The sequence below is a fragment of the Typopeltis vanoorti genome, chromosome 15 (genome assembly GCF_054136105.1).
Source record: "Typopeltis vanoorti isolate ZY-2024b chromosome 15, IOZ_Tvanoo_1.0, whole genome shotgun sequence".
NCBI lineage: Eukaryota > Metazoa > Arthropoda > Arachnida > Uropygi > Thelyphonidae > Typopeltis > Typopeltis vanoorti.
The window spans coordinates 88,014,695-88,031,343 of NC_143563.1; the positions used below are offsets into that span (position 1 = coordinate 88,014,695).

The 16,649-nt window shown below is 35.8% G+C and overlaps 1 protein-coding gene across 1 annotated transcript in view; it reads right to left on the reverse strand.

Annotated features, from left to right (window-relative positions):
* Positions 1-16,649, reverse strand: part of LOC150098956 (unconventional myosin-Ib-like) — a 574,946-nt gene that overhangs the window by 415,340 nt on the left and 142,957 nt on the right. The window contains exons 8-9 of the mRNA XM_090405778.1: positions 12,260-12,273; positions 8,969-9,053 (exon numbers count right to left, since the gene is read on the reverse strand). Coding sequence (XP_090261904.1) covers positions 8,969-9,053; positions 12,260-12,273 — 99 coding nt within the window. The remainder of the gene's footprint in view (positions 1-8,968; positions 9,054-12,259; positions 12,274-16,649) is intronic.

Genomic DNA, 16,649 nt, shown 5'->3' on the forward strand with positions numbered 1-16,649 from the left:
CTACAGTAAGAAAGCACGCGCAGGCATCCGGCATTATTGTGAATTGGCGTAAATTGAACCGTCGAAAACCGAGGGCTGTCTGTATTTGCAAAACACAAGTATAACACTTAATTGCTACAAATATTTCATCTAAAGGAAATGTAAAAACACGAATCGTGTTTTGTTCTCGACTAATAGTTCGGAACAAAAAGAGAGGGAGCTGAACTCTGTAGCGTAATATGTCAGATAATCAAGGGGGGAGTGAGCAAAGTGACAGAAAATCTTAACGAGAGAAGTACATTACGTTATTGAGTGTTCAGTGCTCGAGCTATGAATGGAGAAAGTTCCTTACCTCTAGCTTTGGTCCCAATCTAGATAAACACTGATATCATTCAGAAAAATGAGGGAAATATAAAGAGGAACATGTGCGTGTGCCAGCACTCGCAAACGATGCTCTGTGTGAAGATGGAAAAATTGGGAAGGGGGTGTCCGATAGATGTGAAATGTCTTTACTCGCAATCCCTTCTCCTAATTTTCGACACAGAGTAAACTCGTAGCATGTAGTGCTAAAATCAGGTGATAGAAGTAACTACACCATCATCGCCCTCTACTATTTAGTGGCAAAACTGGGAGGTGAAACGAGGAAAAAAATCGGTTTAATGCCTTTAAAATTGAAGAAAATTGGTAAAAAGAGCTGATTGAATAGCGTTTCATGACTAAAGACGATGCTGACAGATTTCTAGGTGCAAAACGCAAAGCAAAAAAAATACATAAAATGTCTGCTTCAGACAAACCACATCTCATCACCACGAATACAGTTTCTGATGGATTAGCGAATGCAGCTTGTGTCATTTGACAAGCACCGAACGGCATTAAACGATATTGGATCAAATTTCCAAATACTCCGCGATATTAAGATTTCGCTCGTCTTATATGCCTTATACCAGTGACAGTGCTGCGCTGTTGAAGAAAAATTATCAAATATCAATGATTCTAAACGGCAGCTTTAACGGACGGTGATTTCTTATCCTAATTCGCAGGTCCCTGATGAGTTTCTAAAAGCGAAGTTCGATCTCATTATGAATATTGATCTACCATAGCAATCACGAGAAGCAGTACTTCTATAGGTGCATTTTTCCAGCGGAGATATTTTAGTTACAAGTCAATCATATCCTATATTCCTAAAATTCACTTTCAAAGCTAATAAACTACATTAAACGAATAATAAAATCTTTCCTTTTCTTTATTTAGCAAAAATTAAATTCTATAGAGATGTTTCTACACAAAACATCATACGTTGTCTCTCTCCCACTTCACGTTAGCTTTCGAGGTCTGGGGGCCGGAAGTATTTGATTCTTGGTTCCGCAGTTTTTAATTAATTTTTTTTTTTATTGCTGGCCGTTTTTTTTCCACAGGAGAGGTCATTTTATAAGCAATTGCGGTGTTACACGTGATATTTGCTTTGTGATGCTGGATTGGACGAAGAAACGTCGTTACTGCTTAATTTTTGTAACAGACTCCAATGTATTTTGGAATCCCTTTCAACTAAGTCTGTTTACATTTACAAAGTTAGTCACAGCCTTTGTCGTGGATAAGTAGGATTTTCCCAAAGGAAATGCAAGTTTATACCCCTCAGCGTAAAAGAAAAAAAAAACGGATCGTAGAACACTTCTGTGCAATACAGTGTGCTCCGAAGTTTATAAATACCAAGTACAAATGGCATACAAAATGTACACACAACTCCGAGAAGTTAAAAGCTCCATAACACAATGGTATTATGTATGGACAAGTGATATGTAGCTCTTTGTTTAATGTCAGCTCTTTGCTTTATGCGGATGATGTTATACTTCTAAATAAATCCGCTACAAGTCTGCAAGATTCTCTGACTAAATTGAATAGCTGTTGTAATAGATATGGTATGAAGGTCAGCAATAAAAAGACAAAGACAATGAAAATAGGCAGAATCATTGAAAATGTCAACTGTGTTGTGAATGGAGAACCTGTGGAACAAGTAAAACATTTCAGCTATTTAGGCACGATTTTTACTGAAGATGGTAAATTAAATATAGAAATAGACAACAGAATCAGCAAAGCTGGTATGGTGGGAAGTCAATTGAATAAATTCATATGGAATAAGAGAGAAATTAGTCGGAACACTAAATTAGCTGTATACAAGACAGTATTCAAACCAGTTTTAACTTATGGATCTGAGAGCTGGGTCAGAAGTAAAACACTTGACCAAAGACTAGAGACCACAGATATGAGAGTCCTGAGAAAGATTATAGGCGTGAACAGATGGCATCAATGGCAGTATCATATTAAAAACGAGGATATTAGGAAAGAACTTGACATTGTCAGCATCCAGGAATACGTTAGCAGAGCTTATCTCAGGTGGTATGGTCACTTAAACAGAATGGGCGAGGAAAGATTAGCAAAACAAGTGTTCTCTGCCAGGTTGGCAGCAAAACGACCCAGAGGAAGACCAAGATATAGGTGGATTGATACGGTACAGAGTGCTTTAGATGATAGAAATATAAGATCTGATAATGTTGGAGTCTTGACAAGTAACAGACTGATTTGGAGGAAAATTGTAGATAGGAAATTAATAATGATGTAATTTTTTTCATGTAGTACTATCATATCCTGTACACCCCTTGAGGGTACATGGCAGGAATTTGATCATGATGAAGTGATATGTATGAGCAAGAATCTCTTGATAAGTTCTATGAAAAGCTTTGGGATTGCATTCACTAGGAGTAACAGTATGGGAAAAGTTGTTCCAAAGAACACAGGTAGATGAAATGTTATATTTGGAGTTGGACTGTGCACAGACATTGACTAGACTAGTGGCTGCTGTAGGTTTTCATGCCCGGAGTAAAGCAAGGAATGGTAGTAACCAGTTCAATAGAACAACGCACATAGAAGTACCTATGGAAAAGACATAATGCCGAAACAGACCGCTTATGCTAAAGTGACTGGATAGAGTCTGTGGAGTCTGTATGAGAGAGAGTGGGGGGGGGGGTCACGTGTCAAGCCGATTGCCCTCTTCTGTATACAATAAAGAAATTTTATGGAGGTTTTGGTTGCACCACCGCAATTGTGAGAAATATTATAAGGCTGGTTAGGAGTTGAGCAGGAGAAAAGTAGTGTTTTGAACCAAGATTTTAGAGGCTGAGGGGACTAATGATATATGTTTATACCAGGAAAAAGCTAGATATGAAAGTTGAATCGAGTAGGGTAAAACTGACCTTAAAAGGATATCGGAATCTCATACGTCAAAAGTAAGAGGGAATGAAATAGTTGTCTTATTATCCGAAAGAAATATCCTATGTTTTAACAGCATATTAACTAATTTGTTTTCACTCCACTTGAGAATGGAACATTAATTGCTCATGTGTGTGTGTGTGTGTGTGTGTGTGTGTGTGTGTGTGTGTGTGTGTTTGTATATACATATACGATAAACGGGTTAAATTTAATAAAACGCGTCACAACCTAAGACCCGCTCGCTTTGTAAAGTAGCTCTATTCGATCAACTTCCACGAAAAAAAATGGAACTCTGTTGCATACATCATGATAGATCGAAAGAAATGGCGCATGATGCGGAAAATGAAACGTATTTACGTTATGTGACGGATTGTTCCATGACTTATGAGACACCATGATTTGATTCAATATCGAAGTTATTAGTACAAAAACTGCGCCACTCTGGAATGAAAATAAAGAATAAACAAACCAAATTAATTACTTAAAAGAGTATAATTCGCTAGTTGAAGCTAGCATTATCAAGAGCACTTTAACTAAGCGAAGAATGAGAATGAAAAGACTTCAAACAATGAGTTACATGGATGGAGTGCGAAAGTCGCGCTATACGTGATATTTTGTGAACTGGTGATAAGAAGATAGAATGGTGCAACAAAATTTGTGTGGGATCACATCTTCAGTTCTGTTCTCGGGACATTTCATTCTCAGCCTGCGTTGATTGTCTATCGTTAAAGTGCCCTTAATAAATTGATTGATTTGGCGAAACGTCTGCTTGTAAATAAAAAATTTAGTAAATTATTTCATTTCGGTTTCAGACATGAATCAATGCTAAGGCTATTGCTTATTTGGCGTAATGTGCAGAGCGAATAAAAGTGGAATTAATAAAAAAAGTCATTCAAGCTCTCTTGAACCTAGTATTCATTAAACAATAAACAATCTGAAAAGCTATTATTTTTCGCTCTAATTTAAAACTTTTTTTTATTGTGAATAAAATAATTTTGCGAAAATGATTTTATTCACAAAAAAAAAAAAAAAAAAAAAAAATCACGATCAGTCCTGTAACAGCTTGCATATGAAAGCGCAAAATAAATCTTTCAGGTACATTATGTAATTTATGATTCTTTGCAAACTACACTATAAACACAGAGTTTAGTTAAATTGTTAACCTAATGAGCGCGCGTTTATGTAAAATTTTTAATAACAAATCAACTTCCACGGTACTGATAATGTTTCTTGTTTTAAAATTCTTTTAAAGAGTTCATTTCGGTTGGGTTGTTTGGAATTATGGCAGAGGCAACTAATGCTATGAGGTCTGGACATTATGTTTGTCAACCGGACGTTCTGGTCGATTTGTCTGCTTTGTGGGAAGAAAAAAAAAAATCAGTTCCGAGAGGAAAACGTCAAGGCATGGTATGAGATACGTTAAGAAGGCGTTCAATATGGGAATATAATTATTATTACACCTCCAAGGAGTCCAAAGACTCATCGAGGGAAGGTTCTAACTTACTAACTGTCCAAGGATAAAAGGCAAACTGTTTAAATGCTACAACTATTAATTTGAGAAATCTATTCCACCAAATAACAAAAGATATATATTCTGCGGCAGGTTACAATACTCTCTCGGTGTGTGTGTGTGTGTGTGTGTGTGTGTGTGTGTGTGTGTGTGTGTGTGTGTGTGTGTGTGCGCGCGTGCGCGCATGCACACAACAATTCTAGACACGCATTATAGTGGAATAAATGACTTTTGGCACGCGAAGAAAAAAAATCTCTGCTTGAAACTTCTCCATAAAAGTTGAATAAAGATGCATCGTTTACGCATTTCTAAGCATTTACTTATGAAGTTGTGGAAATGTATATCTTTGCTACCTTTCTTTATCCGCCTAATCCTTGCAATTAGATAAGCAGATTAAATATGAAGTATTTAATATTCAGAAAGAAACAATCTGCATCAACCTTTTCTCCGTAGCATCAATCAATACTTCCTATAAAGAAGTAAAATAAAATTTCTTTCATTTTCCTCAACAGAACACGAATGTCGCTGTCATGAATCGATTGATATTTTCGTATATTTCACTAGGATTAAAAGTTGTCCAAATATTAGACGCATTTTTCACATCTGCGTCCCTTCCTACTTTATTTTTGAGTTACAAGTATTTATGTGGATTTATGAAGATTTTACTGTCAAGAGAAATGTAAAGTAACACATATGAAAATCTTTACTGTCAAAAGTAATCCGATATAATGGCAAAAATAATACTCATCGAGACTTTATCGTCTGTCAAGTTCGGTGATTTTCCATGATATTACTTCTCGTAACTACAGCTATCGTCAATAAAACAGCGCAGCTTTAAAAACTGACTAAGTAAATAACTATTCGTGCGTAGGTATTAAATTGTTTTTGCAACAGAAGTACGTTAAAGTCTTCATAACAAAAGTTATTTTAAGAAGGAAGAAAAGATTCAAGTAACCGAAAACCGTTCAAAACATATACGCTTTGCAAACAGTATGCCAACGGCTTGAAATTCTTCCATATTCATATGAATTTATTCACTCATTTCTACACAAATTATAGAAATTATTTGAATATAGAGAAATTAAAGGACTACATTCATGCTATTTCGTTATATAACTACAGGAAGTTGTTTGCTGATGATGTGAAGCTTAGGATTATTTGTAAACATTCTAAGTTTTGGCGCTTCATGAGGATTTAAGTAAGCTAGAAAGGTGAGCAAATAAATGTAAGGTTTTGAAATCTGAGATCCACTTCATACTCCATTGATGGAGCTATACTTGAAGTGAGGAATCAAGGGATCTTGGGATGATGGCTGATAGAAATGTGAAATTCAGACGACATATTGCTAAGGCTATAAAGACATCTCAGAGAATTGCTGCAAATATTGAGGAGGGCATTGACCACGCGAGAGAGATAAAATGCTGGTGGTTCTTATTTATTTATTCGTATGAGGTTTCCTCCCTTTTTCTCCCCCGTCCCTATTGGGGCGAATGAGCCCCCTCATGGGGGGTTAAGTATTTATGGCTGTAGATCCGCGTGTGTTCACGGGGCCGGTTTGCCTGCTTGCGGGATGAAAAACGCCAGATAAACTGGGGAAAAAAACTTACTGCCCGAGCCCAAGACCGGCAAACTTGGCTATGGCTGAGGAAGATACATAAATACATACTCAAATTCCTCACTTCTTCGACCGGAATCGAACCTGGGACACTCCTTCCCGAGTCATATGGTTGCGAAAGCCACTAGGCTAACCGCCCGGACAATGCTGGTAGTGATCCTATTGAATAAAGCTTTAATCAGACCACATTTGGATTTCTGTGCTCAGATCTCGTCACCGGGATTTTGGAGAGAATTAAGTAACCTTGAATAGGGTACAGAGACGGATAACAAAAATGATATCACGGCTGTACAACGTTGGTTATGAGGATAGACTGAGTGTATGCAGAGTTTGGTGGATAGAGGACAAAGGAGGGGGGGATTGAGATAGTTAAGATGTTGAAGGGTTATTATCGGATTAACAATGACATTTTTCATATAATAAAAAGGGGAAGAAACAAGGATAACGAGGAGCCATTCCTGGAAGTTACAAAAGGAAGTGGTGAGTAAAAATGGTAAGAAGTAAGATTTTTTTGAATGGAAAATAGTAAGAACATGGAATGCATTTCCTGATAGGGTGGTGAAAGTGCAAACGATGGATAAGTTTAAGGAGTGGTACGGTAGATTTATATTGACTACCGTTGACCTCCTACGATGAGTCTCGTGACTTCACCGATGTCGAGAAAATAATACTATTTCATGCGTGGCGAATTCCTCAGCAGTCACAAAGAAGGGCGCTTAGAAGCTTGCGCTGAATTACAGTGACAGCAATAATAATAAAATGCATCATACATATAATAATAAATACGATAGAATAACAAAATGTTATTTTATGAAGTAACAGTGCATTGCACTTCGGGCTCAGCACGTGCTCAATCTATCTTCAATTTTCTGAAAAATAATGCTTATTTAAACACTGCAGTTTTAAGTAACAGATAAAAATGAACTTGAAGATATATTTCTTAGTCGGAGGCATTCATAGCTGGTCCTTTTCACTATATCATTATTTATAATTATTGTTAACTGAGTACCTCCTGGTAACAGCATAGAAGACTATTATGTCTCGTTTAATATTATCACAGGTATACTCAATTTCCTCGTGCGACATTCTCTATTCATTCACCACGCAAAAAATCTCTTCTCTTCCTTGAGAATTATGTTCATTCAACTTCACGGATAATTTTTCTCTCTTTTCTTCCCTGCTTACGTTGGATTCACTAGAATCCAACATAGCCTTAATCTGTTTACCTTCTACAGCCCTGCTCTCTCTCGCATTGTTTTACACCATTACTCAGGAGACTAGACCTGAACATAATATGCCAGGAGAAAGTGAGATCAAGCCCATCTAAAGAGAGCCAATAATATTATTATTCATAATTGTCACTGTGTTCTCAATATAGTAGTTATCTTTAACGTTATCTTTATTATTATGTAAATATATAATATAATCATAAAAATCTCTGTCCACCATTACACCACCTACATTCTTTCTCAATCGACTGTAACACAGTCACAAAAGTATGAACTCATTCTACGATCTCTTCAGCCAAAAATACAAACAACGTGATGCTATACAACGTTAATGAATTATTGTGCTAAAAAGTCAAGTAGAGTGATTAGAAATGAATCTGGCACTTCATCGCTTTTTCCCAACTTGCTGCACTTGCATATTCCTATTAGAATAGCATAAATAGAAATATCTATAAACAGAATATATCAGATAAACGTTTTACCAGTTTAGGACCAATTATTACTCTGATGAGGAAGTCAAAGAATTTTATAGCAAACTTTTAGAATTGGGTTGGTTCGGATTAGGAAGGAAGAATTACCCGTAAGCTTGCCTGGACGGTAGAGCAGATAGCACATCCACTTTCCAACCAATAAAGCTGTGGGTTTTGAATCCTATTGTGGGCATGAATGTTTGCGATAGTCTTATTAATTCTAGGGGAAAAGGGCATCTGCAACACTGCTATTTCTTCCCACAGAAACGTCTTCACTCCCCAAATCCTATGAAGTATAGGAGTGACCATATGTCTTTTAAATAATTGCTGGGATTTATTGGAGATAACAGGCTCTTTATTAGGAACTCGTTTAAAAATAATAAGACGAAAGAGCCACCGTAAATGAATATGGAGAAGTCTTAATAGCCAGACCTCGAATGAAACAGATTTTAAAAACAAATAAGAGACATAAATTATGTAACAGTTTTAACTAATTTTAATACAAGAAGTGATCACAGAATAGTGAAATATAAAATAATTATTAAAAATGAGAAAGAAATAAACTAATTGAACCTAATTAAACAGATGTTCAATGCAATAAATTTAGAAAATTTAAAACTTGAAGAAAGCTTATATGAATTTGCTTTAAAAGAAAACCTTCAAATAATAAAATCATAGAGCAGGGAAAAAAGACCTAAATAAAATGAATCAAAATTAATAATTAATAAGATTAACATCTCCGAAAAAATAAGTTGAATATATTTACGGGCTTGGATCTAGTTTTAAATAAATTAGGGAAGAGCACTTTTAAACAGCATTATTAATCGAAACATTCACATATACTAATAAGTATATCTTAAGTGAGTTAGAATAATTCATTAAATAGCCAACAAATACTTACTAAGAAGGTGGACGTCGGCTCCACTAAGCAGTTGGTAAAAAATATGAAAATTCCTTTCTCCTTGTGACTGTACAATGACTCGAGACTACAAAATAAAACAGTAACGTAAGGATAATTGAAAAACATACTGAAATATTTTGTATATTTCTAACCACACTCGAATTATCGTACATTAGCAATTCCCGAATTCTCCCTTAAACATCTGTCAAACATTTTAGTGAAAATGATTGAGAAAGAAGGCTTAGAATGAGTTCATTAATTTAGTGCAGTCTTCTGGTTTGCCCAACTATCCATATGACATCTAAGTTATTACGTGTGTGTTAATTAGGCAATTGCTATTTTATGAGGCGAAAAAAACTATGTAATTAACTCAAATACGGTTATCTTGAATTACAAAAAAATATCGAATCATTGACAAAATTTAATCCCACCTACCACTCGAAAGCCTAAACCCGTCTCGCTAAGACTAGCTAATGACTGTTTAGAAAACGACACCTGAGTGTTGGTAGTGATATTAAAATAAACTACCTAACTGATTAGGATTTTTGGAATGGTTGTTAAAGTTTGGAAATATTAGTTAGGATCAGAATTATTGAGATAGTAGGCAGCGATATGGAGCTAAGGAGAAAAACATGGCTTTGTAGAGAGAGAAATCTTTTCTTATTAATCCTTGCGAGTAATTCTTTACACAGAATGTTTCCAAAATTTTAAAGGATTTCTTAATAAGTAGCATTCCTGTTTGATATATGCGCAATGACTATCATATTACTCGATTTCAAAAAGGCACTTGAAAAGGCTATGGACTTCCTCCCAGCCACTACAGGGTGGCTGGGAATAAGGCAATCATTGTATTGTTTAAGAGCAAACAATAAGTTGGTGCGTGGATAAGAGTGCAATTGTCTGAACCCCCCCCCCCCCCCCACAAATAGAATATAGAGGAACAGAAGTCAGAGTGAATGAAGATAACAAGCTGGGTGCCATATGTCCTTGGTACACTGATATTTAATTTGCATATTAATCTTGTTGATGGTTTGAAGGTGTGTGGGAGGATTCATCATTTGTTGATTTAACAGCGCAACAAAAACTGGCTCTGGAATCGTATCACTTCATGATGACAAACAGATTAGTAATGGCAGCAGAAAATCGATTAAGTTTAAGCTTACCAAGTGTAGGGTGTTATATTTTGTACTGAAAAGATAGTGTGTGTGTGTGTGTCGTAAAGATGGCGATGCAGAATACTGAGGCGGCTAAGGATCTAGAGATGATAGGTGACTGGAAGGTAAAGGAGGGCACGCACACACACACACACACAGAGAGAGAGAGAGAGAGAGAGAGAGAGAGAGAGATTGATAATCTGATATCAAAACTAGAGAAGCATGACAAGAATTGCCTGAGACAAAATGGTCCTAAGATTCCATGCCAGCACCAAATTAATAGTAATAAGAATTTTCTTTTTACTTCGTACCTAATAACATAGTACGTCTATCACTTTTGTGTTCAGAATGATCGGAGTGTTTTGCAAATGAACATCGTTTTCCAATGAAACACATTAGTCTCTCACATTAACAGCTGTTTCCTAACTGAATGAGTGAAATTACAGTTGAAAGCAACTAAGATTATGATGCAGTTCGTCTCTTAATTGTCTGTGTGCATGGAGGATAAAAAAATCCAAGTTTTAGGGAGGACAAACTTTCATTTTCATATTGAGAATGACTAAATCACCAACAGTTGAGCTCTTTTTTCTCAGATCTTTCCTACCGATTAACGAAAGTCGCTTCATTCGCTTATTATTGTACTATGGAGATTCTACCTCTGGGCTATGACGAACCAGTGTTTGTATTTGGAACTGCTCGTTTCCATGATACTTACATACCAATATATCTGCATCCGACTGCTATAAATGAGATAACTGGTTCATTATTGCGATGATCGTATAATACGCACACACAAAACGTGATCTTTCACAAGGAGATTATTTAGAATTCACAGTTACGTCTGGCTTTCTTTTTATAGCAGATAGAGATGCTGAGTCATCTGCTACCATCAATCTCATATAAACTGCTACATGTCTATCAGGTTATCCTAATCACTCACTGAAGATAATTGATTTTTTTTAATGACTAAGTATACTGGAAATGTTGTCTACCATCTAAGCAATTAGCTGGATCAGTCGTAGTGTAAGTTGTGATTCAACATAATAGCGACGACAATTACTTCCGCAACTAAAGCTATTAGTGCCATGTAGATTATGTCCGTTAAATGCGGTGTCCTAGCCATTGCGAAGTGGAACACTGCCACTCTCGTGCACCAGCTAACTCACCTGCAGTTGAAAAGCCGTTTTAAATGTTCGTTTCTTAAACAGGATTCGAACCCAGGTCTTTCCAACCTAAGGGCATCGTCAATACTGGCTCATTTACTGAGGCTCTTTTCCAATGGAAGAAGAGCTTTAGTTACTCACGCAGCTACCCTTATCTCAGTATTGTCCGACATGTGGATAAGAGTTGATATTTGTGATTTGCATGCATTTTATTGATTAGATTACTGGTTTCTTGGTTTCCAGTATTTCGATTTGGATAATGAGAGGGATATGTGATATTACAAGGAAAGATAGGTTCTAATAACGTGTTGTCTAATCCTAAGAGGCTGCAACTAGAGAAAATGATTCAGGAAAACTGACTATGAAGATTTGGTCATATGAATAGAAGCCGAAGACGGATTTGATTAAAAGAATAATAGACTAAGGGTGGAGAGGAAAGTTCTCGCATTGATGATGCCACTGCTTTCAGAACTTCCTCTAGGTGACTTGGCCACATGAGGTTATGTGAGAATAAGTCTGCTTCAAGTGACTATGTGACCGTACCTGATACAGGTTTCAACCATCCTTATTTTAATTTTACTTAAGGACAAATAAACTAAACGGTAATAATTTTTTTAAAATCATACATAAGTTTGGATTCTAGTTCTTTTGAGCCATAACACTTCCTGAGCAGGATATGATAATAAATACAAGGACCTTTAATGTTTAATACCAACGAAAAACAAATGTCAAGTTATGGTGAAATAAAAAAAATATTTCAATTAATGAATTCTATGATACTGCATCAAGCAAAAATACTTCGGGAGTTGTTAAATTTCATATATTTAACACCTAACGTTTATTTATATTACTAAATTTTTAGATTAATAACGACAAATTTCATAATTAAAAATATTTTTAATAATGAAGTGAATTTACACAAAAATACAGAAACACTATACGAATTATTTATATTGTTGGAGATTAACACTCACCTTTTCAAGCAGATCTGGAAGAGAATAAAATATGCCGAGATTAATATTTTGTTAACAAATTGGAATTAATGTTAGATTTAAATGAAATAGTAAAATATAAGGGGCATTCGTGCGACGCGAATCTAAATGGATTCAATTGATTGAACCCATATAGACATGGCTGTAAAGTTTCAGAAATCATAACGAAAATGCAGAGTACATATTAAATATCTTTAGATTTAATTTATAAATTATAATTATACTCAATCCATTTAATACACTCTATATATACATACATATATGCATATTAATATGCTTGGAAAATTGTCTCATCAAAAATTCCTTCTGTGTTTTAGAAGTTTTATTCCAAAGAATCTTTCACACTAACTTCAGAAAAGTTATAAACCAGATTCTCATTATTAAACTACACCACTGTTTGTGTCACTAGATTATCTTAATTCAAAAAAAAAAATAATGACTTCAATTCATATCAATGCCTTGTTAGATGTCTAGTCATTCTCTTCTATAAAAATATTATTATTATACACAGGTGTGAGCCTCCGTAGCTCTGTCAGTATAGACAAAGCCCTTTGGGCGGAAAGACCTGGGTTCGATTCCCATCCTATGAAGTGAGGTACTTTATCTGGTCTCTTTCTACTAAAGGTGAGTTAACCGGTCTCATACGGTTGTAAAGGGTTTTTTGATCCCTCAAAACAGGCAGCCTGTCCCGTTAACACACGCACGGCTGCAGTCATAAAATATACTATACTACGGCAAGGAAGGCAAAGAAAACCACCTTGCTCATAATTATCTCCCTACTTTGGTAGCAACGAGGCATAGAGCTAACCACCTAATCCTCGAAGCGGTCGGGATTTCAAATCCTAATAGGCCATGCCTAATACGAACGCGGGCCACTAGGCCTAATACATGAAAGGAGGAGGAGTACGGTAGCATACAGCTATCTCCCATCCCCTCGACCGTATGATGGGATGGGAGATAGCTGTATACAGGGGTCCCTATATTGATACACTTGAAATTATTCACACAATACTTATACCTCTCCTTAAACTCATTCACAGACAATGCACTTGCAACACATTGCACCCATCACCACCCTCCAAGCAAAAAAGTCCTAACATTGTCCATTGTTAACTACCCTTACACAATTTCCAGGGATGAACCCTCATTTTTATCCCCTCCTGCAATGTACCAAAAAAAGTCAGTGTCAGTCCTATAAAATCCCTTTAATAGCTTCTACGCTTTTATCATATCTCTTATCTTATACTTATCACTTAGTTTTTGGCCCTCACGGACCTACACTCTGCTCTCACAGGAAGCATTCAACAGACCTGCCACAATCTTCGTCATCACTAGCCTCTGAACCCTCTCCATCACTACTTAATCACCAAGAATCCAGGCGACTAGATCTATGCACAATAGTCCAGATGCGGCTTTATCAATGCCTTATAAAATGGACCAATAACTTTTCTATACCTGTTGTGTAGTGTGTTTTCAACAACCATGTAATCTGATGTGCTGTTTTGCCTACCCATGCAACAGGTCCTCTAAACTTTAATTCTCTTCTACAATCACCCACAAGTCCCTTGCCCCGTCAACTTATGGCAGTTCAATTCCATCAATACACTACACAGTATGTTACTCATTCTCATTACACAACCACGTTGACTGACAGCTATTTAACTTTAAACATACTTCCAGCATACTTAAGTCATCCTGCAAGATCTCTACATCACTTTCATTGAATGAGAATCTTCCTAGTTTTGCACATCAGTAAATAACTGGATATTTCCTATCAAATTATTCCCAATATAATTAATATGCAAATTAAACGACAGAAGAATAAGTATTGAGGTACACCACCAGTTATATGTCTTCTCCTGAACTCAACTCTTTCATAAACCACTACTGATATCTAATCATCGGCCTCCCTCTAATCCAAATCGAGCTTCGGGATTCACTTTTATCAACTTCTCTTAACCACCATTCCCAGTGTACTATTTGACGTATAATTTGCTACTTCTGACTTGAAGCCTACTTTATGCAGTGGAATTATTTTTCTCTTGTTCCACTCTATTGAAACTTTACTAGAACTGGGGCTTAAATAAACAGCTCGGTCAGAGGTGGCGCCAATGCTCTTGCACATTCTCGTTACCTAGGGGCCATATGCCCTCTAATTTCATGGCTGTGTTCGTTTTGAGGTTCTGCAACATTATAAGCGCCTCCATTTCTTCAACCTTTATCCTCCTATCAGTCAATGTTACATGAGGCATTGTAATGTCATCAACTAAGTGTACATTGCTGCAAATTGCTCACATAGTAATTCAACTATTTGTTTTAGTACTGTTACTTCCCTACCATCAGTACTTCTGAAGTAATCCTTCCATCTAACCCTATGTCAGTGTTAGATGTGACCCATCCGGCATTTCAATATCACAACCAAGATGGTACACTTTTGTAAAATGGTTGCTTAGTAACTCCACTTTGCTTCTGTTACTTCTCTACCATCAACCCTTTTAAAAGTTATCATTCCGTAGTCATTCCTCCTTTTACTTGCTACATAGCAAAAGAACTCTTTAGGATTCTTTTTACTCATAAATTAGCTTTCTTTCACAGAATTAGTTTTGGCCTTCCTTGTCATACAGGTCGCCCTGATATCATGAGAAGTCAGGATGACCTGTATGACATGGTAATCATGGGTATGCTGATTACAGTTTTCTTTATAATCCCTCAACAACCTTTTCTTTATCAGAAACGTCTGCTTAATAATATCCATCCATCTTACTCTATTTGATTTATAACGCTGATTCTGCTTTCCTTAAACGCTTCCTGACAACCTCCCATACACCATTAATATGTTTCTCCCTTAAAATGCACGGAACTATTGAGAGATGACTTCTCACCTTGACGTTCTAATCACCATCTTTATAATTTGAAGAATCAATTCTGCACGTCTGACAATCTGCCCGGTCAAGCCTGCATGATTGCTTTCCCCATGAAGAGACAGTGTGGCTTCTTACTATCCAGGTTCTAGGCCAAGTGGCCTATTCCGGACTCAGTCCATCTTCTTCTTGGTCGTCTCTTATTTCTTGTTCCTCTAGGCTTATATGTTAATATCTTTTTTTGGTAATCTTTCACTCTGCATTCTTGAAATATGGTCTAACCCGTTTTTCCTATATTTAATCATTGAGTTTGTTATGGAATTAATTTTAAGATTTTTAATTACTTCACTATTTCTTGTTTTTATCTAATACGGTTAGTGTTTGTCTTTCTAAGTAATTTCATTTCTGTTGCCTGAATTCGTTGTATATCTCTTTCTCGGAAGGCCCAAATTTCACTTCCATATAATAGTGTAGGTTTGGCTATTGTTTTGTAGACTAATTCTTGTGTGTTTCTGTAGGTTGTTAGGTTTAAAGGTTCTGTTAATTACTCCAGTGATTTTTATAAATTTTATCATCTTAAAATCAATATCTATTTCATTTTATGGAAGATAGTTTTAAATACTTAGGCTGTAAACTATTAACTTGTTCAATTATTTTATTATTATTTTTCTTATGACAGGGTTATTTCCATGAAAAGCCATGACTTTAGTTTTCTCCGTTGACATTTCTAGGCCATATTGTTATATAATATTATTTAAGTTATAGATTGCTATCTGCAGTTCGTCTTCAGTGTTTACAAATATGATCTGATCATCAGCAGATGAGTGTGTCTATTTCTGTATATCGATTAATTTGGAAGCCACATGTATTTACTTATCTCCATTTTTTTGATAATATTTTCCATATATATGTTAAATAATATGGGTGATAAAGGACAGCCTTGACGGGAAATATGGTATCATTTTGCTTTATTGCTATTTCATTATTAGGGTATATGTTCAATAGAGAATTGTATGGAGCGTGATATTCCTTTAGAATTTCCCATAGTTTATTTCTCAAAATTTTGTCAAATGCTTTTATATTCAATGATAGCTATGTGTGTTTCAATATTGTATTCTCTATGTTTTTCTATAATTATTTTTAAAATACAAGCCGAGTCTATGCCTGATTTTCCCTTATGGAATCCGTTCTGCTCTTCTCCCAGCTGTGATTCTATATAAGATATTATATTTGTTTGTTAACATCTTTGTATAGATTTTATAACCTGTATTGAGGAGGCTGATGCCACGATAGTTATTGCAATCTGTTTTTTTTTGTCATTTTATGTAAATTGGGATCATTAGAGCTCTACCCCAGCTTTTTGGGATTTTCCCTCTCTGTATATTTGGTTTATAAGTTTCAGAAATCTGGTATTAAATTCTTTACCTGCAAATTTAATAAGTTCTGTGTTTATATTACCTTCTCCTGGTGACTTGCCTGTTCTGCTTTGTTTGAGGATGTTTTGTAGCTCT